This window comes from Pristiophorus japonicus, chromosome 5 (genome assembly GCF_044704955.1).
Source record: "Pristiophorus japonicus isolate sPriJap1 chromosome 5, sPriJap1.hap1, whole genome shotgun sequence".
NCBI lineage: Eukaryota > Metazoa > Chordata > Chondrichthyes > Pristiophoridae > Pristiophorus > Pristiophorus japonicus.
In genome coordinates this window covers 47307061-47332224 of record NC_091981.1, presented here as the reverse complement: position 1 = coordinate 47332224, position 25164 = coordinate 47307061, and the positions used below count along the sequence as shown (strand labels likewise).

Genomic DNA, 25164 nt, shown 5'->3' with positions numbered 1-25164 from the left:
TCTCCTGGACTTGTTTCAGTCTCTGAGAGAGATCCAATTTCCCCCACCCCTAATTGGCCTTGGATTTTTGCCTCTCCCATGGCACCTAAGAGGTAGGGAATCTCTTGCGCTGATGCATAAGGCATCACCACTGTATGCAACAGGTTAGATGGACCAGGTGATCTATTCCTGTCCGATTTTTTTCGTGTGATGAGAGAGGTCGTTCCTCTTTCCACCTGACTTAGAGAAAAAACAAAGCAACCTGATGTACCAACACAGTGCACCACACTGCGGTAACTGCGATTCCACAATGAATTTCTTATCCTTTTGGATTACTATCAGGGTAACTCTGCAAGAGAACTAAGAAAGGAAGGGGGGAAAAAAAGGAAAGAAAGGAAAAAGAAGGAAAGGAAGGAAGGAAAAGATAGAAGGAAGGAAAAGAAGGAAAGGAAGGAAAGAAAAAAGGAAGGAAGGGAGGGAGGAAAGGAGGGAGGAAGGGAGGAAGGGAGGGAGGGAGAGAAGGAAGGAAGAGAGAACATAACATAAGAACATAAGAAATAGGAGTAGGAGTAGGACATGCGGCCCTTGAGCCTGCTCCACCATTTAATACGATCATGGCTGATCCGATCATGGACTCAGCTCCACTTCCCTGCCTGCTCCCCATAACCCCTTAGCCCCTTTATCGTTTAAGAAACTGTCTATTTCTGTCTTAAATTTATTCAATGACCCAGCTTCCACAGCTCTCTGAGGCTGCAAATTCCTCCTCATTGAGTGTTTTAAATGGGCGGCCCCTTATTCTGAGATTATGCCCCCTAGTTCTAGTCTCCCCAATCAGTGGAAACATCCGCTCTGCATCCACCTTGTCAAGCCCCCTCATAATCTTATACGTTTCGATAAGATCACCTCTCATTCTTCTGAATTCCATTGAGTAGAGGCCCAACCTACTCAACCTTTCCTCATAAGTCAACCACCTCATCTTCGGAATCAACATAGTGAACCTTCTCTGAACTGTCTCCAAAGTATATCCTTTCGTAAATATGGAAACCAAAACTGTACGTAATATTCGAACTGTGGCCTCACCAATACCCTATATAACTGTAGCAGGACTTCCCTGCTTTTATACTCCATCCCCTTTGCAATAAAGACCAAGATTCCACTGGCCTTCCTGATCACTAACCTTTTGTGTTTCATGCACCAGGACCCCCAGGTCCCGCTGTACTGCAGCACTTTGCAATTATTCTCCATTTAAATAATAATTTGCTCTTTGATTTTTTTCTGCCAAAGTGCATGACCTCACACTTTCCAACATTATACTCCATCTGTCAAATTTTTGCCCACTCACTTAGCCTGTCTATGTCCTTTTGCAGATTTTTTGAGTCCTCCTCACACATTGCTTTTCCTCCCATCTTTGTATCGTCAGCAAACTTGGCTATGTTACATTCGGTCCTGTCTTCCAAGTCGTTAATATAGATTGTAAATAGTTGGGGTCCAGCACTGATCCCTGCAGCATCCCACTTGTTACTGATTGCCAACCCGAGAATGAACCATTTATCCCAACTCTCTATTTTCTGTTAGTTAGCCAATCCTCTATCCATGTTAATATATTACCCCTAACCCCGTGAACTTTTATCTTGTGCAGTAACCTTCTGGAAGTCCAAATACATCACATCCACTGGTTCCCCTTTATCCACCCTGTTCGTTACATCCTCAAAGAATTCCAGCAAATTTGTCAAACATGACTTCCCCTTCATAACCCATGCCGACTCTGCCTGACCGAATTATGCTTTTGCAAATGTCCTGCTACTGCTTCTTTAATAATGAACTCCAACATTTTCCCAACCACAGATGTTAGGCTAACTGGTCTATAGTTTCCTGCTTTTTGTCTGCCTCCTTTTTTAAATAGGGGCGTTACATTTGCAGTTTTTCAATCTGCTGGGATCTCCCCAGAATCCAGGGAATTTTAATAAATTACAACCAATGCATCCACAATCCCTGCCACTACATCTCTTAAGACCCTAAGATGCAAGCCATCAGGTCCAGGGGATTTATCTGCCTTTAGTCCCATTATCTTACTGAGTACCACCTCCTTAGTGATTGTGTTAAGTTCCTCACCCCCTATAGCCCCTATAGAAGGAAGGGAGTGAGAGAAGGAAGGGAGTGAGAGAAGGGAGGGAGTGAGAGAAGGGAGGGAGTGAGAGAAGGGAGGGAGTGAGAGAAGGGAGGGAGAGAAGGGAGAGAGTTGGAAGAAAATTCATTTATATAGCGCTTTTCATGACTTCAGAATGTCCCAAAGCATCTTATGGCCAATGAGTGAACCGGGCAAGCAACTGCGTATCTTCCTAACCAATCAGATTGAAGGATTGTGAAATTAACAGTGCAAGGATTGTAAATTAGAGTTGGTGAATTCAGGAAGAGAAAGAAAGAGAGAGAAAAAGATTGGAGTAAAAGAGGAAAAAAAGAAAGGAAAATTAAAATAAAATATAATATTAAATTGACATTTTTTAAATCTCCAACATTGAAAACCTGAAGGAATGAGACTCCACACTTGTAAGAGTTAATTTTCAGTGCCAGATATTGATTGGCAATAATTAATAATTATCACATCGTTAAAAGGATACTTAGACTGAAGTTTCGGATATGCCGCGCAAATACATAAACTTCATGCCATTCAATGCGTTTCAATGGCGAGGTAGAAAGCAAGATGACGTTTTCGCGAAGCTAAATGCACAACTTGGACAGCAACTTTTGAATATTCGCGTTTAACTGCACATCTGCATCTCGCCTGAAGTAGCTGCACCATTTATGCATAAATAAGGACGAGTGCCATCAGCCTCAACATTATTTTGATTGAGGCTCTTGATTCCATAAAAGTGACTGAAATCTAACAGAATTATTTAAAAATCATCAAAAAAAAATTTAGCATGTGTTTGCATTAAACAGAAGTAAAAGTGACAAAAACATGAATTTGATCAAAAGTTCTGTGACTGTCCCTAAAAACTGGAAACTGTTTCTATAACTATACCATTTATTTTAAGGCTTTCTTTCCCTCTGGCATCATTGTATTTCGAGCTAAATTTCAAAAATGTGACTTGATGCAATTCTCAAACTCATATTATTAAAACAGTAATGGCAAAAATTGGAAATGTCAAATATGTATTTCAATTTCTTGTTCATTCCACGGAAAAGGTCAAGCGTGTGTTATCAAATATTACCTCCAATTGGTTTTACACATCTGCACACGGAGGTCAAACATCCCAGTTAAGGATTTTTAAAGATCAAGTCTCAGAATTTAAAGGAGACTAAAGAAAACACACAAAAATCTCAGGGCTGTGCTACTGCCAGTATCCTTTACACATCAGCAGTGCAAATCAAAAATTAGGCAAAAACCTGGCCCCACACTACAAGGTGTCAGCTGTGACTCAGTTGGAGCACTCTCAGTGGTCAGATGGTCGTGGGTTCAAGTCACACTCCAGAGACTGGAGCACAAAATCGAGGCTGGCACTTCAGCTGAAGGTGGCGTCCTTCAGATGAGATGTTGAATCAAAGCACCACCTGCCCGCTCAGGTGGATGTAAAACATCCCACGGCACTATTCAAAGAAGAGGAGGGGAGCTCTCCTCCCCACCTCCCCACCCGTGTCCTGGTCAATATGTATCCCTCAACCAACATCACTAAAACAGATTATCAGGTCGTTAACTCATTGTTATTTGTGGGACCTTGCTGTGCACAAATTAGCTGCAGAATTTCATACATTGCAAGTCACTACACTTCAAAAGTACTTTGTTTGTTGGCAAGTCCTTTCTCTCTTACAAACTGCTTCGGAATTCAAGATCAGGGATGTGTAAGGGCCAAGGCTGTGCAGTCATATTGACTGATCAGGCAGAAAGGAAGATGGACAGGGGCGGGGGGCGAGACGGTAAGAGCTTCTGGTGAGAACTAAACAGCATGGCTTTGTCTTGCTGATATTAATTGGAAGACGTTCTGGCTCAACCTGATAGGCAGTCGGACAGCACAGAAGCAGCCATGGGGCTAGATTTTTGCCGCAATTTGGCCCTCCGCAACGAAAACCCGGTCAGCGGGGTCTTCGGGCAACTTTTTCCAAGTACCGCTGGGGGGGAGGTGTGCCGATGTGAAATGCTGCGGATTGCATTAACGTCGTACTTTCGGCACTCTCCGCCACACCCAGAATACCGACAGGTGCAGCCCTGCCAGCAGCGGTAAGTATGAAGACCTGTAAAAAAGGTAAGTTAAAGTTTTTATTTTTAAATTATTTTTCAGCGATTTAGTAGGTGAGGGTTTTGTGAATGTTTTTTGCAATTTTTATTTTGCTTTTCCGCCCTTCCAAGGCCTCTCTCGCAGTGCTACCAGCCTCGGACTAAAATTGCCAAAACTTGCGGTTTGCACTGCAAATCCTCATGTAACGCCGACTTTACTGATGCAGTAAAGGCAGAAATTTAGGCCTAGAAATGGTAGCGCAGCGAAAACGGTAATTGTGGCGTAAAACTACCATTTTCGGCAGCAACCGAAAATCTAGCCCATGGAGTCCAGGGTGGTGGCAGAGAGGTATGGCTGAGTGTCACTAATATATATATATGGCAGCTAGAGACAGCATGTAAATGAGAAATAGCAGGGGGCCAAAGATGAAACAGTGGAAGTGACCATGTCGGGCAGGAGGAAGTCATTGCAGGAAGTGTGTTAGCTATGAAGGGACAGTTAGGAATAGAACTAGGAAAGGGTGGTCCCATGGAGGTGGATCACAGAGGAGAGGCGATGGAGGACAATGAAGTGGCTGACTGCAGTGAAAGTTGCAGAGGACAAGAGGTATATGGGCAGGGCGAAGGGGGGGTGGGGGATGATAATGTACCACATTCACATAAACTAGGATTCAGCATGGGTCAGAGAAGTCAGACACGGGAGTGGCAGATTAGTGCAAATCTATGCTGGGAAACCCGAGAAAACTTTGTGGGCAGCTGTCGACAAGGTGATCGGTGAGTATGACAGCAAAATTTGGGCCTTGCTCTTTTGGAATATTTACTATGTTGTACTCAGCTTCAGACCCATTTGCGATGTTTATGGTTTTCACCTCTTTTCTGACTTCCCACTTACTGTAGTGGTACTGAAAGAATTTTTCACTGTTTTGTTTGACTTTTCCCATGAAGCGCTTTGCCCTGTTCATGACTGCTGTGCAGTGACCTTGGTGGAAAGTCAAGGTGAGAAGAAAGTTGCATTTCGTCACAACACCCTTCACGTTAGAACACCCAGAATGGCCCAACTCCTGTTCCTATCCTGCCAACGCTCAATGTCTAGGTGCACATATCATGAACTAGAGAGACCTGGGGGGTCCGTGTGCATGAAACACAAAACGTTAGTATGCAGGTACAGCAAGTAATCAGGAACGCAAATGGAATGTTGGCCTTTATTGCAAGGGGTTAGAGTATAAAAGCAGAGAAGTCCTGCTACAACTGTACAGGGTGTTGGTGAGGCTACACCTGGAGTACTGCGTACAGTTTTGGTCTCCGTATTTAAGGAAGGATATATTTGTATTGGAGGCTGTTCAGAGAAGGTTCACTGGGTTCATTCCGGAGATGAGGGGGTTGACTTATGAAGACAGGTTGAGTAGGTTGGGCCTATACTCATTGGAGTTCAGAAGAATGAGGTGTGATCTTATTGAAACTTATAAGATAATGAGGGGGCTCGACAAAGTGGATCCAGAGAGAATATTTCCACTCATAGGGGAAACTAAACTAGGGAACATAGGGCCCAAATTTCCCCAATCCTTTTTTTTGGCGCAGTCTCCCAAGATGCGCCGACTTTGTACGCTGGAAACGGCACCGAAAAACTTACTCATGATTCTGGCTGCTCTGCTGTGTGTCCCGGGTCCTGGCACGGCACTCCTTGTGAAGTGGGAGGCGGAGCTACAGCCCTGCGCCCAAAACAATGCCGGCAGCTGCGCGTGTGCGCAGTAGAGCGGTTGCGCATGCGCAGTAGCTCCGTCCCATGATTGTGATGATGATGCCTGCAGAATGCGTCCAGCCCCCAAGCCAGGCCGAATGGCCTGCCGCACAGGCCCGCCACCGAGGGCTGCAAGAAACAGGTTGGTGCGACTGAGTTTTGATCGGGGCGAGAGAGAGGGGGGGAAGAGGTTGGTCGTCTTTGGCTGCAGTCTAGTGGTTTGGACCGAGGATAGCTTGTCGTGTAGCGACGTCGCTTGCCATGCTGGCTGGCTTTGCGTTCGTTTGGTTGGGTGGCGGTCTTGTCATGTTAAAGAAGCACATATACAGTGACAGCCAGGTGCTTAACCTACATCCCATCCTGTGTATCAATAAATAACCAGCAACATGCAGTTAGGTTGTATTACAAATAATTTGTGTGTAAAGCTCTTGGAAGATGTCAGTGTGCAAAGATGCTTAGAATCATTGCGCTGTGTGTTGCGCTGGACCTCGGTGTCCTTCCACACGTGGCCTGCCTGGCTCTAGCACACTTGCCGACCATTGAGTGTGCGCCCAAGTCAGTCCGATCTCCGAACTCCTTTCGGGGCGAAATGGAGTTGTCTGCAGTCCCTCACGCGAGGGAGCCGAAGCCCCATGCCTCTGCCAGGTTTCAGGCTACTGTTTTTAAAGCCTGACCAAAAACCCGAAAAATGGGCAAAAAGGGAAAAAATTCCCGCCCGAAAAGGGTTGAAAGTCAGCAGCCGCGTTCTCCCTCCCTTATCCCAGACCAAAGGGACTCCCTTTAGTTGAAGGTAGGATTTACTTCAGCTCTTTATTTGTTAATTTAATTATTTACTCAGTTCTTTAGTTTTTATTGAATGGTTATTACTGCTTGTGCTTTGTTTGGTGCTTGGTGGTGCTTCAAATGTAGTTACTCGCGGCAATTCCTTAACTGTAAGTAAGGTCTTTCTGTGCGGACAAAAGTGGACACATACGCTGCCCTAAGTTAGTTTAGTACAACTTTTTTCTGGCCAAATTGGCATAAATGGTGTAAGTGGCTGGGAACGCCCCCTTTTGAAAAAAAAAAAGTGACCTAACAAAAAACCTAACTAACTCACTTACACTGGCGCAAATTAAATGGCCATATTTGCAACTAAAAAGATACCAGAAAAATTAAGTTACACCAAAAAAAATGGTGCAACTCATGGGGAAATTTGGGCCTTTTGTCTCAGAATAAGGGGCCGCCCATTTAAAACTGGGATGAGGGGCAGGCCAAGGAAGTGTAGCTGAGTCCATGATCGGATCAGCCATGATCTTATTGAATGGCGGAGCAGGCTCGAAGGGCCAAATGGCCTACTCCTGCTCCTATTTCTTATGTTCTTATATTCTAATTAGGGCGGGGCACTGTAGTGCTCCCTGTGTATGAAACTACACCCCGGCAAGAGTCGTCACCTTCAACGGAGGAGAGAAAGATAGGAAAAGAGAGATAATTAAATCTGTTTTCTATTCCTACGGTTAGACATTGTAATTTTACAGGTGCTTTTCGTTAATCTCACATTTGAACTGGCAGAATTAAAATGAAACAAACCAGAACTGATCGAAGAAACGAAAGCAACTAGGCAATGTAGGTCATCCATCAAACAAGCTTTGTGTGAAAAGCAACAGACAGCTATGCACAGCGTGACACTGACAACTGTTAGTTTCTCCCTACAAGTGAGACACTGAATAATCTGCCTTAGGCTACAGCCATTATGCCAATTCTAGATACTCATCAGTCTCCAGGAGCGTTTGCCCAGCGCAAAATTAATCTTTTCAGAACCCCAAGTAAGTCACAAAAGCAACTGGATATTAATGCGGTACCAGTGGGTAGCCTTTGATTTGCAACCAAAATCAAAATGTGTGTGTGGAAAAATAAAAGCACTGTTCAACAGTGAAATTAAAACTAATGGTAATTTATCAATATGATAAAAAAATATATACAAAGCAACTAAAATAATCTACATAATGAATGGCGAGACACAATTAAGAAAAATTAAACAGCCAGTAGAGAAAATAAATGCCCGTGGCTACAACAGGACTAAAGAGCACTGTGGGGTAAAAACGTGAACCTGTGGGAATGAGCGTTCACATTACCTGAGTATTTCAAATGTTCTTTCTGGGCAGTCTGTGGGATCAGCACATAATGAGTTAAAACAGCTTTCAGCTGAGCATGTGATTGTAACCAAATGTATCTCTACAGATCAGAAGGTTGACCTGTGTGCCTAGCAGATTAGAAATCAGGTCACTTGTGTTTATGTTAATAAAATTATCAGAAGAGTTTCAGAAAGCAATATAACCATGGGGTGATAAAATAATTAGAAGAGTTAAGTGCCTGTTTGTTTAGTTATTCTGTTGTCATTTGTATGTATCTTGAATGTACTATGATTTATTGGTGGTATGCATGGAATGTAGTGATCAAAGGTGAAATTTGGTATAAGAGATGTGAATGAACCACTGTTCAACAGCTAATACTGGAATCGTGAAGTGTGATATCTCAGCCTTCATAATGGTTTTGTGAAGCATGCGCTTTCAATAAAGATTGATCCTGCAGTGCTACAACTGAGTGAGAGAGTAATCTGGTGTTTAAAGTAACGAGACAAAACAGAACAAGAAAGTAGTCCAACAATACCTTATAATTATAGATAAGTAGAACTAATTTACTTATGGAAATTAATCTGAATTAATATGGCATTCTTAGATGTAGTGATAATTGCCAAGAATCCAAAGGTTCATGGGGGCACATAGCTGGAATCCTTTTATTTCTCTGGCAACATTTTATTTTAAACTTTCAATTTAATTTGCATTATTATTAACTCTTATCGTACCACCGACCAATGATCCCATTCAACCACAACTGAGCTGCCAGCATCACAGATGGGATGAATCAATCTGATGTAGCCCTTCCTGGTTTGTATAAATAATGTTACTGATTGGCATATTTGTAGATGTGATACAGCCAAGTCAGTCTGTAGAATTATGACATTTTCGCTGGCTGAAAGACTGGCCTTCGGAGTCAGTTTACAGCCATCCAGGTGCATTTCCCGCCCTGTCACAATGGATGTAGGGATGCAGGAAGCAAAATGAACTAAATGCGGTCAGTATCTTTGACTATTAACAAAAAAATGAAAAGGTATCTTGTTTCAGGATTAAACAGGAGGGGGTAAAAAGTAGTAGTGTAATGAATTAACTGACTTTAGCAGCATGACCCATTTACCTTTAACACTGGGAACTTCTCCAAACTGCAGAATCCTGATTCTAGATTCAGTAAGGAGAGAATTCTGAATAGGGCAACTCAAGATGGAAGAGGAACAACTCTCACAAAATCCCTAGCTTCTTAAAACCCAACAGTTTCCGCCTTTGGAGTGTTTTCTCAGTAGATGAGCTTACTTACAATGAAGCCCAGCTTTTTATAATCTCTGGTGTACATGGACTTTCGCTTCTCAATACTGCCGCTGTTGCTAGGTTCCAATTCAGCGTCGAACGCAATCCTGCGCAACTCAAATATGATATCTCTTTGGGCCTGTAAAAGGAAGCCAGAAGCAGATTAAACAGAATTGAACGAATATAATGAGCGCAAGATTGCATGTGCAATTAGTTGAAGAGTATTTCTCTGCAACTTAACTCCTGCGGGTTTACCATTACCTTTAGTACCCTTCTCGGAGTGCTGCAAAATTGGCTATCCTTATGCTCCAGAAAGTCAACAAGCCCCAAAAAATATAGCAAAAGCCGATTTTCATCAACTGTGCTGCATCAACATTACCAAGAACTAGTACCAACCTAACATACTTATTTAAATTTACATTTTGATTAACTGATATGCTCACCAAGCTAAGGGATTTTGGTGCTAAACGTGATGGCTTTTTCTCATTGGGATCTGATGTCAGCTTTAAGCACACTCTCGTCATATATAATACAGGTCAGCTGCAGGGTGCTAGTTTAGTGTTAATCTGTGCCAAATTAGTGACATTCTTTGTAATCTTGTCTATCCTATTTAGCACCCATGACATAGGAGGTCCCCTCTCACTCTTTCAAGTTAGAAGAGCCCAGGCTTTCCTAAACTTTCCTTATAACTCTGTCCGCTGGCACTGCAGGTGAGTTTTTCTTTCATTCACCTCAAACAATGAAGGTTTTCAGATACTCCTTAGCTGCTTTCTCATATCTGCCTCCTAATTCATGCTTCCCAGCAAGGTAGTCAAAGGCTATTAAGGGATTGCTCCCATAGTCTCTAGGTCAAAACAAGCTCACATATTCAGTGAATGTTCCAGCACTTTAAGGGGCTGAATTTGCCCCACGCTGGGCTTGGGGTGGTCATTTCGTTGATGGGAAATTTTTTTTGAGTTGGCGTGTGTAAGAGAAATTTGGCATTAGGGGTACCAGCGGGACAAGGGTTAAAGTGCTGGTTCCTGCATAAGGAGGTAAAGGCTTTTCTTCTCACGCCTTGTATCTCTTCTCACGCCTTGTACATTCCAGCTCCAAGGCTCTAGAAGGTACTGTTATGGGTTGGGATACCAGATAGTATTCCAACATGGAATGTCAATAGGAGAGAACCTAAACAGACCGCTGATAAGGCGGTGAGAAGAGACCAGAGACTTCATGGCACCAAAGGAAATGTATAACAAATCCCAACGTAATGATACCATTCTGGGAATGGTCTAAGATGGTCACGATATCATGGCCTGTCAGTCAGAGCTCATGACCTGTCAATCCGAAGTAATACTGATAAGGTAGTCCAATTAGGGAAGTAGCGCTGATAAGGTAGTCCAATTAGAGATCTAGGGAGGTCTTGTCTGGGAACAGAGGGGTTTTTGAAATGTATAAAAGTTGTATGATTGTGCTGTTTGGGGAGCATCCCCACTCACAGGCGGCTGTGATGCGGGTTGTTCCCGGACGTTCGTAATAAAGATCGTTATACTTTGCCATCTGACTCTGTCTGCTAACTTCGAGAATTGCTACGTGGGCTGGGGCGAGCGTCGACCCTCTATATCAGTGGGCCCGCTCGTGGGAAAAGAAGCCTTCCCTCTCTCCCCCAACAGCGTGGGATGTGCCACCCCAGTGTAGATTTCGGCAAAGAAAATGTTGACTGTGCTAAACTGGCGTTCCCCCAGCGCTTGCAGGGCGCAATGTATAGCGCCGCGCTCAGCATATCAGCGCCACGTTGATGATGTCAGCGTATTGCTAACGCGCATCATAGAGCCGCATCGCAACGTCCCTCCCCTTTCCTTAAAGGGGAGGGACGCTGCGATCTGAGCAGCACATTGAGTGTCACCCACTGGGCCACCAGGAAGGGTGTTGGCTGGGCCAGTGGCCCGGTATCCAAGAGGGGGTGTCGGCCTGCCTGTTGCTGGGCTGGCTGAACCAGCGGCCACCATTGTCGGGCTGACTGAAATGTTGGCCAACACAAAAAAGATGGCGAACGCCGCAGCGGCACCTCTCCTTTAAGGATGTCCAGGGCGCCACAGTCACCGCAGCGTCTCGCACCAAGAAGCTGTTGGTGGCATTGCCCCGCGCGGGGCAATTTCCCCTGCGTGGCGCAAAGGGTTTGGTGTGGGGCGGTAAGGGGCTGCTGCGCATGGCGACAAGATCATCACTGTGTGCGCGCCACACAGGTGCGCTAATCGCGGCACAAACCACTTTTAACCAGCGGAGCACTGGGAGAAAATCCCTGCAGGTCGATGTGGCCGCTGCACCCGCGAGCTAACTTATTGGCACTACGGTTGAGCCAGTCGACAACGCTAACTGGCCCTGCGCAAAGGGGCAATTTTGGCCCCAAAGTCTTTGTTCAGCCCGACAGACTTAAGTATAGTGTGAAAAAATTCACCTACTTACCAAGACAGTCTCGATTATGACAGAGCCATAACAAAATCTTACTGTCTCCTTTACTAGAGAGTTGGTTTACGTATTTTGCGCTTATGCAATTGAGAACAAGCAAGTAGAACATTTCCTTCTTTGCCTCCCCATAGCACAGATGCCTTTAAGTACATGAGGGAGAAAGAAATAGAACGATACATTGATAGGGTTAGATGAAGTAGAGTGGGGGAGGCTCGAGTGGAGCATGCACACCGACATAGACCAGTTGGGCTGAATGGCCTATTTCTGTCCTGTAAATTCAATGCAATTCATCAGACAGCAATAAGCATACCCAGGTCATATACAACATGGGTTATCTTTTCTTCAATACAGAGTTTATGCTACACAGCCCAATGTACGTAGATCCCATCTGAATGTACCCCCAACTACACCACCTCATTTTCCAACACTATTTATTTCTCTGTGCCAGACTGCCCAATTAATACCACTAAAAGTTAAGGGCTTTATGTTCTGTGCCACCAGGGGCTACAGTAGTGCAGTGGTTGTTACTGCGACTAATAATCCAGGGTCCTGGACAAATAATCCAGAGAACACAAATTCAAATTCCACCATGGCAGTTTGAATTCAGTTAAAAATAAAAATCTGGAAATAAGTAAAAGCTGGCATCAGTAAAAGTGACCATGAAGCTGTTGGATTATTGTAAAAACTCAACTGGTTCACATACAAAAGCAAAATACTGCGGATGCTGGAAATCTGAACTAAAAACAAAAAATGCTGGAAATACTCAGTAGGTCAGGCAGCATCTGTGGAGCGAGAAAGAGAGTTAACATTTCAGGTCGATGAACGTTTCATCAGAACGGTCATTGACCTTAAACATCAACTCTGTTTCTCTCTCCACAGATGCTGCCTGACCTGTTGAGTATTTCCAGCATTTTCTATTTTTATATAGTGAAGGAAACCTGCTGTCCTTACCCGGTCTGGTCTAAATATGACTCCAGGCCCACAACAACATGGTTGTCTCCTAACTGCCCTAAGTGGCCTAGCAAACCACTCAGTGGTTCAAGAAGGCAGCCCACCATAACCTCCTCAGGACAACTAGGGATGGGCAATAAATACTGTCCTTGCCAGCGATGCATCCACCCTGGGATTGAGTGACAAAAACATTAAAATCCCTGTGTTTGAAGGCTGCAGAAACTAAATGAATTCCAAATAATTTGCATCAACGAGAGGAACAAGGCAGTCAGCAGTAAACAGCGGTTGGTGCAATTAGGAGGCTTCCAAACACAGCACTGGCTGCCACTGAATGAAACCGTGTTGGGGTGTAACCATCTTGTAGATCTCTCATATTAAAAATACTCACTTGATCCTGTGGATCCATTTTAGTCATCATCCGGTCTTCCAGAAGATTAAAAGTCAGTACTTGGAGGACATACAGCTGGTGGGCCATTTCAGTCTGAATGGTTCGGTTTCCACGAATAACATGCTGTTGCACAGAAAGAATTTCCATTCAAAAAAATAGCAGCAGTCCATTCATCCCCATCCTCATCTAGACTACCACTGATGAGCAACGCATGTGGGCAAGAAACAGCACCTTCTCCCATGCAAGATTTGTGTATATACAGTATTTGTAGTCCTACTGTGTTTTTTTTTAAATACCGGTAGTTATTTCTCAATACACGTCTTCCCTTTTCTCCTGTGTGCACTGATTCATTGATTATGGTTCAATAGGCTCCATCTGCCCTCTGGCATTTCAATCAAGTGGACATTCTCCATGTGCGAGTCTAGACATTGAGTGTTGGCAGGCTGTTCAACTGTAGATAGCATCATCACCCAGCCCAACAATGACAAACAAGAGCCTTCCAGCAGAGGCCATTCAAGAGTGATCAGGAACCGGAGCAGAAACCCAGTGATTTTTCCCTAGCCTAGTCCCAGAGCACTAAAGTCAACTGCTGCTCTGGCTAACTCGGCACAGAACAAATCAAACCTGGTACATTCCCAGGAAGAGCACTTCATTGGCTGTAAAGCACTTAGGGGTGTTTGGAGGTCATGAAAGATGCTATATAAATGCAAGTCCTTTCCTTTCCAAAACTCATTGTCTCGGCTCAGGGGGAGGCCTTTGCCTTCAGAATAGGAGTAAAAGATTTTTTTTCTCTCCTTTTGAATACTCAAAGGAAGTGAAGCGCACAAGCTTGACAAGTGATAGGGGCCAGATGATGAGAGACCAACAACGAGCATTTTGAAATTTTCAACTCCAGAGGTTGCTGAGTAAACTGTGCATTAAATTGGACAATTTAGGAGTAAACCTTCTGTGAAAGCAAGAGACTTTGAAAGATTATAATTGACCTCATTTTAATTTTCCAGTGTCGGTTTCTTGATCACCAACATTCTAACAATTTACTTGAAGACATTTTTAAACAGAAAGATTGGTGGATAAATGTGAGATGAGTTGGTCAGTTGGCTGAAAATTCTTATTATGGGCCAGAATTTGATGTCAAAGTAATGGTGAGTCTAACAGTGCTCACCGTTATTTATGCGTAAACGGTACAACTCCATGCGAGGGCAGATGCTCCTTCAAATGCGAATATCCAAAAGTTGAGAAACAGGGAAATGGCAGAAACTTTGAACAAATATTTTGTATCAGTCTTCACGGTAGGGACACTAAAAACATCCCAATAATTGATAATCAAGGAGCTATTTGGAGGCGGGGGGGGGGCGAATTTGCAACAATCACTATCACTAGAGATGAAGTACTAGGCAAACTAATGGGACTAAAGGTGGACAAGTCCCCTGAACCTGATGGCCTGCATCCTAGGATCTTAAGAGAAGTAGCGGCAGACAGTGGATGCATTGGTTGTAATCTACCAAAATTCCCTGAATTCTGGAGCGATCCCTGCGGACTGGAAAACCGCAAATGTAACACCCCTATTTAAGAAAGGAGGGAGACAGAAAGCAGGAAACTATAGATCAGTTCGCCTAACATCTGTCATTGGGAAAATACTGCAGTCCATTATTCATCATCATCATAGGCGGTCCCTCGAACAAGGATGACTTGCTTCCACATGAGTTCACAGATGGGCACGATGGGCCGAAATGGCCTCCTTCTGTGCTGTAAATTTTTATGTTTCAATGAAGGACCTGATATTCCAGTCCTGAACTCCAATTGAAGGGGTGGAAGATGCCTGTGCGTGGATTTTTTTTTAACGTGTGGTGCCCATTGCACATCAGCCACCACACGGGCTTGACAGAGCTAGGCCTTTATCCAGTGGCAAGGGTTAACCAGGACAACTGGAGACCTGCTCTGCTGCATGGACCTAGTATGCACACATATCGCAGTGTGGGCTGGCTCATGCTGCCCCTAGGTCCTCGGCTCTTCTGGGCCCCGTACCCTCGTTTGCCGTAGTTCCGCCACGATCTCTCGTTGCTCCTCCGCCACATTCGCCGCACCTCCACCATGAGCTCTCACCATTCCTCCGCTACAATCTCTCGCCGCTCCTCCACTACAAAAACAATCGCCACACCTCCGCCACGATCTCTCTCCGTTCCTTTGCCACAATCTCCTGCCGCTCCTCCGCCATGATCTTGCGCCGAACCTGCGCCAGGATCACGCGCCGAATCTCAGCCACGATCTCTCATCGCTCCTCCACCTCAATCACTCGCCGCAGCTCTGCCACGATCTCGCGCTGCTCATCCGCCCCGGCCTTCCCGCTCCTCCACTGTACCAGGGCTTCGCCGATGTTCCCGCCCACGCTCCAAAAGCCGACCTGGGTTTTGATGACGTCACCCAGTCGCCCACCTCGAAATCGTCGAACACTTGTAGCAGCTCGCGCAGGAGGTTGTAGTGGTATGCTCCGGTTCTTATACTCCCGACCTGCGGTGGTGTCCTCTCGCAGGTCAGGGTGGCCCACGATGTTCAAGGCCCGCCGCTCCAGCTCTTTTATATCCCCGACCTGTGGAGGTGTTCTCTCACAGGTTGGAGGGGCCATGATTAAGGAAGTGGTACCAGGACATTTAGAAAAGCATAATTCTGTCACGCAGAGTCAGCATGGTTTTATGAAAGGGAAATCATGTTTGACAAATTTGCGGGAGTTCTTTGAGGATGTAATGAGTAGGGTGGATAAAGGGGAACCAGTTGATGTCGTGTATTTGGATTTCCAGAAAGCAATCGATAAGGTTGCTGCACAAGATAAGAGTTCACGGAGTTGGGGGTAATATATTAGTGTGGATAGAGGATTGGCGAACTAACAGAAAACAGAGAGTCGGAATAAATGGGTCATTTTCAGGTTGGCAAACTGTTACTAGTGGGGTGCCACAAGGATCAGTGCTTGGGCCTCAACTATTTACAATTTCAATCAATGACTTGGATGAAGGGACCGAATGTAACGTAACCAAATTTGCTGATGATACAAAGATAGGTGGGAAAGCAAGTTGTGAGGAGGACGCAAAGAATCTACAAAGGGATATAGATAGGCTCAGTGGTGGGCAAAGATTTGGCAGATGGACTATAATGTGGGAAAATGTGACGTTATCCACTTTGGTAAGAAAAATAAAAAAGCAAATTATTATTTAAATGGAGAGCGATTACAAAATGCTGTAGTACAGAGGGATCTGGGGGTTCTTGTACATGAAATGCAAAAAGTTAGCATGCAGGTACAGCAATTAATCAGGAAGGCAAACAGAATGTTGGCCTTTATAGCAAGAGGAATGGAGTAAAAAGTAGGGAAGTCCTGCTCCAACTGTACAGGGTACTGGTAAGACCACACCTAGAGTACTGCGTGCAGTTTTGGTCTCCTTAATTAAGGAAGGATATACTGACATTGGAGGCAGTTCAGCGAATGTTCACGGGGTTGATTCCTAAGATGAAGGGGTTGTCATATGAAGAAAGGTTGAGCAGGTTGGGCCTATACTCATTGGAGTTTAGAAGAATGAGAGATGATTTTATTGAAACATATAAAATTCTGAGGGGGCTTAACAGGGTAGATGCAGAGAGGATGTTTCCCCTCATGGGAGAATCTAGAACTAGGGGGCATGGTTTCAGAATAAGGGGTCGCCCATTTAAAACAGAAATGAGGAGGAATTTCTTCTCTCAGAGGGTCGTGAATCTTTGGAATTCTCTACTATGGGGAGCAGGCGGGAAAATGGAGTTGAGGCCAGAATCAGATCTTAGTGAATGGTGGAGTAGGCTCGAGGGACCAAATGGCCTACTCCTGCTCCTATTTCTTATGTTCTTACTCGATTGTTAGCTTCGCAAAAAACAACATCTTGCTGTCTGCCACACCATTAACATGCATTGACCGTTGTGAATTTCCTGTTTTCGCGAACTAATCCTGCCATAGATATTTAGGGCTAGTAATTACAAGTGCAAGTACCCTTTTAATGACATGGTAAGCGTTAATTATTGCCAACCAACCTCTCTGGCTCTGAGAATTAACGATTACAAGTGTGGAGTCCCATTCCTTCACGTTTTGAATTTTAAATATCAAATTTTAAATTACATTTTTTTCTCATTTCCCTTTGTCTCTTTTCTCTCTCATAATCCAATCTTTCTTTCTCTCTACTTCCCTTTCGGTACCAGATTTAACATTGAATTCATCACCCCCCCCTTCCCCCCTTCTTAGTGCTTCCACTGTTTATTTTCCAATCCTTAAATCTCTTGGGTTAAGGAGATATTCTGTTGGTTGCTCTATTCTCTCAGGTCCTGGATGCTCTGTTTCCCTCTCTGCGTCGTTAGCAACTTGCACTTTCAGCAACTTTGTGGGCAAAAATATTTTGAGCTGAAGGGTGCAGGGGCAAGTCTAACTAATGGCAGATGGATTCTGTCCCATTACCTCAAATGGCCATAATGCATCTTCTTTGTGATCAACTTTTCTACTTTAGTAAGGAATTTTCTTTCTCAAATAAATCTAGAGGCGATTTGACATTACCGGTCATCTTTTAAACTTTGTAAAAAGCATTGCAGTGCGTGGTCTATCATAGTGTACAATTCAGCTTGCTTGCAGTGTCATTCGCCCTTCAACACTGTCACGGTCATGGTATACTCAGATTCCCTGACAGAATAGGCAGATCTAAAAGACTAATGCATTCTTTTACCCAAGGGATTGCAATTTGAATGGTATCACAACATGTGCAGCAGTAAGAAAGGCTGAACACATATTTTCTGTCACACATTTGCTGAATATGAAATGCAGCCCAATTGAGAATGGCCAGGACCAGTTTATTATGGTCATTGCATTTGTGTGGGCCTTTTGAAGTTCAGAACAACAACTTATATTTATATAGCACCTTTAGTGCAGTAAAACATCCCAAGTTGCTTCACAGGAGCATTATCAAACAAAATTTGACATCAAGCCACATGAGGAGGTATTAGCACAGGATTAGAGATAGGTTTTAAGGTATATCTTAAAAGAGGACAGAGAGGTAGAGAGGCAGAGTGGTTTAGGGAGGGAATTCCAGAGCTGAGGGCCTAGGCATTTGAAGGCACAGTCGCCAATGGTGGAGCGATGAAAATCAGGTATACACAAGAGGCCAAAATGGGAAGAGTGCAGAGATCTCAGAGGGTTGTAGGGCTCAATGAGATTACAAGGACAGATAGGGCTATAGCGGCATAACTCAGCCATGTGCTACAAATTAATTTGACTGTAGCTTGCATTTTCTTTCCATTGTTAAGAGAATAAAACCAGTCAAAAGCCTGGGATCCTGCTTCACACTAACTCTTAACTTGCTTCCTGGCAGGATGTTCATTATATATCTACAGGACTTTGTGTAGGTTGCACTTCTGACTAAAGAAGCTGGTGTGGATACGGGAGCTAACTTCAGGGGTGAAAATAGAAAAATAATCTATATTTTTTCTTTAAAAGGACAAAAAAAACCTCCATTCTCATAAGAGATGTTCACTGTAGGGCCAAGGACTATAAATGAAAAGGACTATAATTGAAATGTATTAGCCCCTCAATCTAGGAAAGATTGTTGCTTTATTATTCACATGCTTTCAAAATAATCTCACTTTCTCGACCCATTGTGATGCAGTGTGTCTGTCAATTCTAAATCAGAATCCCTTTCAGAGTGTGTCAGCGTCTTATCACTTGTGTCAATCTGGTCTTTTTTCAGACTGATACAACTCCACCCATTTCTCTTTCTCTTCACTCTCTACCAAGTAGGGATGTTAAACTGCATTCAATAGCATTTTTAACTTCAAGATTCTATCGCCACCACCCCACCCTAAAATGTTGTCACTGGAAAGGAAAACCAGGCGGGATGTTTGGAACAGGCGGCCTATTTGGAATTGCACATTTTACACTCACACCAAAATTGAATTTTACATCCTTAACTTCGTATGGTCTCAAAGACTTTCTGATCATGAGCCCAGATAACAAAGAGAAAACCTTTCTGTAAATTGCTTTTGCTATTCCATGCCGACATACAAACTTCCATTTTCTTTGAAAAGTGGTCGAGCATCAAACCCGAGACCTTGTTTTAGACTATAACATACAAATGTATTGAACAATATGTGAACGAGTGTATACAACAATAACTTTAGCATAGTTAAATGTCCCAGGCGTATTATAAAATAAAATTTGACACCGAGCCACAAATGGAGATATTAGGAATAGTGATCAAAATGTGTATTTTAAAGGAGGAGAGAGGTGGAGAAGTTTAGGAAGGGAACTCCAGAGGTTAGGGCCTAGGTAGCTGAAGGCATGACTGCCAATGGTAGAGTGATGAAAATCAGGGATGCACAAGAGACTAGAATAACAGTAATAGAATGCATCGATATATTTACAATAGATACACTAAGCAGCTCCTCTAACAAAATTAATAAATGATCACAATCTATATTGTAAGATTTTTTTTTTTGTAAATGCAATATTCTTTTCTTATTGTAGTCTTCATATTTACAGGGACTAAACTGTCCTAACCTATCTCTATGTAGCTTCCAATCAACTCAAAATGATTTGAACACTTCAATCTATTTGAATTCCCAGGTCTTTCTGGATTCAAATAACTGTCAGCTCAATTTCAAAGGAGGTGCACATGATTGAAAAAAAATCTCTATCTTTTTGTTTGAATGCAGCTTAGTTCATATCGGTAAGTTTTCTGTAGACAGCTGACTAAACTGTCACAAAATTTGTATTGAGATAGGCTGAGAACACGATTCTAATTTCAGCTGGGTTTTGAACCGATTTTGCGTGCCTCAGTCAGGCAGGAACGGAGGGGCACTGCCCTGTTCCCGCCATTTTGGGTGGGGTCTCTTAGTGGGTGGCGTGGGCAGAGTCTATATCTGGTGGGAAACTACTTGTAATGTGCTAATTCTGACCTTATGACGTAGGCAAGTGATTTAACAGTTAACCGCATGATCAATATAATCCCTGGTTTTAATCGCCCGAGAGGGTCGGAGAAAAATTTCCCATATATTTCCCCCCCCCCCCTTTCTGTCCTTGGGTTCCTTTTTCTGGTCTCTTGTCTATCCCAGGATATTATATGATTGCTGGGAGAGGTGGGGAGGGAAACTATCTAGTCATGGTATTCCAGACTGATGGACCAGTTGGTCTTTTCCTGCCCGTCATTTTCGTATGTTCATAGAACTAAGTTAATTTTGAGATACCAATTGGCACCGCGCACTCTCCGCGCATTGATGCCAGGTGTCAAGTGGCCTGATCAGCAGTGTTTAAAGGGCCTGCACAGGTCGCTCAGAAAAAGCTATGCTTTTGTTTTTAGAATGTTTGTGGAGCTAGGAGGAGCCCTCATAATTGCACCCCTTCCCAAAGGATAACATTTTGCCTTGTTGTCTGAGCCAATGGACTTCATCCCGCTCCCTTCCCTCCTCCAACTCTGGTCTCTTGTGCATCCCCCACCATTGGCAGCCGTACCATCAGCCATCTAGGCTCCAAGCTCTAATTCCCTCCATAAACCTGTCCGCCTCTCTCTTCTCTTTTAAGACCCTCCTTAAAACCTACATCTTTGACCAAGCTCCTTCTTTGGCTTGGCTTCTATTTTTGTCAGGTTACACTTCTGTGAAGCGCCTTGGGACGTTCTACTATGTTAAAGGCTCTATATAAATGCAAGTTGTTGTTTTCTAATAAAATATGCAGTAATAGTACAAGTACAAATGATGGCCTTTGTCCAATACCTTTCCCCAGACTTACACTTAAAATAATGGAACGCAACTGTTTCTGGGCCAAGATATTCGCTATTTCCTGTGCAGAGCAAAAAGAAAGAGAAAGAAAAGATATCCATGGTTAAAAATCTTAATGTAATTTAACATGTGATGATTACTGTAAAAAGAAACAACAATTATTTCTGAATATATCTGCAAGTCCAAAGTTGCATGAACAATACTTTATCACAAAACAGGAGTGTACAAAGTTAACAGTACAGGCCGAGACTGGTTTTCCATGCCCTTGGTCCAATGAGTGTGTAATTGGTGTTGTGCCCAGTTCAAAGCTCATAATAACCTGCTGCTGGTAGATCCCAAATGTTTCCATTCAGCACCTTCCCCTTTAACGTGGCTCAGGATAGGAATCTAACAGAACAAAAGTTCAAACCTGTATCCATCCTTGCTCTATGGCATCAAGTGTTGGTGCGTCACCATGTAGCATCACTGCACTGTCCTGGAATACCCATTCATTTGTGTTATTTTTCTTATTGCTGGCCATCCGGGGTCAGATGAGAGAGCGGAATGTGACCTGCTCCTTGACATCTGTCAGTGTGTGAACCGGCCAACTAATGTTGGACAGAGAAGCCCAACGTTACACCGATTTCTACAACACCGATTTCTACAATCCGTACAATCAAATCACAAGATTCCTTCTCTATTCATATCCAGATGCAGTTGGTATCTTTCAAAACCGTGTGACCTTAAAAAACAAACAGGAGACAAACACAGGACATACAAATGGGGACAGGTGTAAAATATCAATGCAGTTGGAGCTTATGTTTAAGATGGAGCCAAAGAGGAGAACAGGCATTACTTACTGTCAGAGGACAATCGAAGATGCCAACATTGCCCTCCACATCAAGCTATGCCAGCGTGCAGCAAGAAAGCAGGATGCAGAAGCTTTGTTAGTAACACAAAAGTACAGCAGTGCAAGAAATGAGCAGCAGAGCCATCAACAGTTTTGCAATCTCCTGTGACTTTCTGATGATTCAGAAATAAACAGCCCATGTGAAACAGTTCCCAGATCCATTTCTCTGTATGCTTTTATATTAAAACTTATTAAACTTAAGTTATTTTCCAGTTGGTAAGCTTTATTTTATGGATTATATTGAAAGTATTAATTAATCTTTCTTCGTGGAATGTTAAGCACAAATTACGTTCAGCACAAATCGAATTTCTACGACCTTTTGCTCTAGTTTTAAAAACACGCACTTGAAGCATTGCCACCGACAAAACTGACCATGCCCTCAGGGTCAATTAATCACCATGACGAGTATCTGCTAATTGTGCTCGTTTGCAGAAACTCACCATGGTGATTAATTCAGTTTTGTCGGTGCAATTAGCAGAAATTCTCCATTATATAGGATTACATCCTAGATAATGGCAAGTTTCTGCTAATGGTGCTCATTTGTAGGCCTTCATGGAGGCTCTAAAAATTAAGCTGGTTCTTTTGGACGCAAGGACACTAATAGGCACATTTTAAAAGCATTTGAAGTTATTTATTTTTAATTTACTAAGAAACGGACGACTGTACCTAAATATAAGAACATAAGAAATAGGAACAGGAGTAGGCCATACGGCCACTCGAGCCTGCTCCACCATTCAATATGATCATGGCTGATCATTCCCTCAGTACCCCTTTCCTGCTTTCTCTCCATACCCCTTGATCTCTTTAGCTGTAAGGGCCATATCTAACTCCCTCTTGAATATATCCAATGAACTGGCATCAACAACTCTCTGCGGCAGGGAATTCTACAGGTTAACAACTCTCTGAGTGAAGAAGTTTCTCCTCATCTCAGTCCTAAATGGCCTATCCCTTATCCTAAGACTATGTCCCCTGGTTCTGGATTCTACCATATTATGGTCACTCTACCCCAAGGCACCTCGCACAACATTGCTAATTAGTCCCTTCTCATTATACATCACCCAGTCTAGGATGGCCAGCTCTCTAGTTGGTTCCTTGACATATTGGTCTAGCAAACCATCCCTAATACACTCCAGGAAATCCTCCTCCACCGCATTGCTACCAGTTTGGTTATCCCAATCAATATGTAGATTAAAGTCGCCCATGATAACTGCTGTACCTTTATTGCACACATCCCTTATTTCTTGTTTGATGCTGTCCCCAAATTCACTACTACTGTTTGGTGGTCTGTACACAACTCCCACTAGCGTTTTCTGCCCTTTGGTATTCCGCAGCTCCACCCATACCGATTCCACATCATCCAGGCTAATGTCTCTCCTTACTATTGCATTAATTTCCTCTTTAACCAGCAACACCAACCCGCCTCCTTTTCCTCTCTGTCTATCCTTCCTACATGTTGAATACCCCTGATTGTTGAGTTCCCAGCCTTGGTCACCCTGGAGCCATGTCTCCGTAATGCCAATTACATCATATCCGTTAACTGCTATCTGCGCAGTTAATTCGTCCACCTTATTACGAATACTCCTCGCATTGAGGCACAGAGCCTTCAGGCTTGACTTTTTAAACACACTTTGCCCCTTTAGAATTTTGCTGTAATGTGGCCCTTTTTGTTTTTTGCCTTGGGTTTCTCTGCCCTCCACTTTTACTATTCTCCTTTCTATCTTTTGCTTCTGCCTCCATTTTATTTCCCTCTGTCTCCCTGCATAGGTTCCCATCCCCCTGCATGTTAGTTTAACTCCTCCCCAACAGCACCAGCAAACACTCCCCTCAGGACATTGGTTCCGGTCCTGCCCAGGTGCAGACTGTCCGGTTTGTACTGGTCCCACCTCCCCCCGAACCGTTCCAATGTCCCAGGAATTTGAATTCCTCCCTTCTGCATTACTCCTCAAGCCACGTATTTATCTGCGCTATCCTGCAATTCCTACTCTGACTAGCACTGGTAGAAATCCTGCGATTATACTTTTGAGGTCCTACTTTTTAATTTAGCTCCTAGCTCCCTAAATTCATCTCGTAGGACCTCATCACGTTTTTTACCTATATCGTTGGTACCTATGTGCACCAGGACAACTGGCTGTTCACCCTCCTTTTCAGAATGTCCTGCACCCGCTCCGAGATATCCTTGACCCTTGCACCAGGGAGGCAACATATCATCCTGGAGTTTCTGTTGCGGCCGCAGAAACGTCTATCCATTCCCCTTACAATCGAATCCCCTATCACTATAGCTCTCCCACTCTTTTTCCTGCCCTCCTGTGCAGCAGAGCCACCCACGGTGCCATGAACTTGGCTGCTGCTGCTCTCCCCTAATGAGTCATCTCCCTCAACAGTACCCAAAGCGGTGTATCTGTTTCACAGGGGGATGACCATAGGGGATCCCCTGCACTACCTTCCTTGCACAGCTCTTCCTGTTGGTCACCCATCCCCTATCTGGCTGTGTACCTTTAACCTGCGGTAAGACCAACTCGCTAAACATGCTATTCACGTCATTCTCAGCATCATGCATGCTTCAAAGTGAATCCACCCGCAGCTCCAGTGCCGCAATGCGGTCTGTCAGGAGCTGGAGGCAATTACACAACAACAACGTGTATTTATATAGCGCCTTTAACGTAGTGAAATGTCCCAAGGCTCTTCACAGGAGTATTACGAGATAAAATATTTGAAACCGTGACACACAAGTATAAATTAGTGCAGGTGACCTAAAGCTTGGTCAAAGAGGTAGGTTTTAAGGAGCGTCTTGAAGGAGGAAAGAGAGGCAGAGAGGCATAGTCAGAGAGTTCCAAAGCTTGGGGCTTAGGCAACGGAAGGCAAGGCCATCAATGGTTGAGCGATTATAATCAGGGATGCTCAAGAGGGCAGAATTAGAGGAGTGCAGACATCTCGGGGGGGGGGGGGTTGGAAGAGATGAGAGAGATAGGGAGGGGCGAGGCCATGGAGGGATTTAAAAACAAGGATGAGAATTTTTAAATCAAGTCGTTGCTTAACCAGGAGCCAATGTAGGTCAGCGAGCACAGGGGCGATGGGTGAGTGGGACTTGGTGCGAGTTAGGACATGGACAACCGAGTTTTGGATCACCTCTAGTTTACATAGGGTAGTATGTGGGAGGCCATCCAGGAGTGCGTTGGAATTGTCAAGTCTAGATGTAACAAAGGCATGGATGAGGGTTTTAGCAGCGGATGAGCCAAGGCAAGGGCAGAGACGGACGATATTATGGAGGTGGAAATAGGCGGTCTTAGTTATGCTGCGGATATGTGGTTGAAAGCTCATTTCAGGGTCAAATATGACACCAAGGTTGCGAACAGCCTGGTTCAGCCTCAGACAGAAGTTGGGGAGAGGGAT

At 43.9% G+C, this 25164-nt stretch overlaps 1 protein-coding gene across 8 annotated transcripts in view; it reads right to left on the bottom strand.

The window, feature by feature from the left end:
* elmo1 (engulfment and cell motility 1 (ced-12 homolog, C. elegans)) overlaps positions 1-25164 on the bottom strand; it is a 351421-nt gene that overhangs the window by 168486 nt on the left and 157771 nt on the right. For 7 of the 8 annotated variants that reach the window (XM_070880592.1, XM_070880596.1, XM_070880593.1 and 4 more), the window contains 3 exons: positions 20896-20946; positions 13116-13238; positions 9339-9467 (listed from right to left, as the gene is read on the bottom strand). In XM_070880592.1, the coding sequence (XP_070736693.1) occupies positions 9339-9467; positions 13116-13238; positions 20896-20946 (303 nt within the window). Of the gene's footprint in view, positions 1-9338; positions 9468-13115; positions 13239-20895; positions 20947-21294; positions 21377-25164 lie in introns of those variants that run through there. The other variant, XM_070880599.1, reaches the window with a different exon arrangement.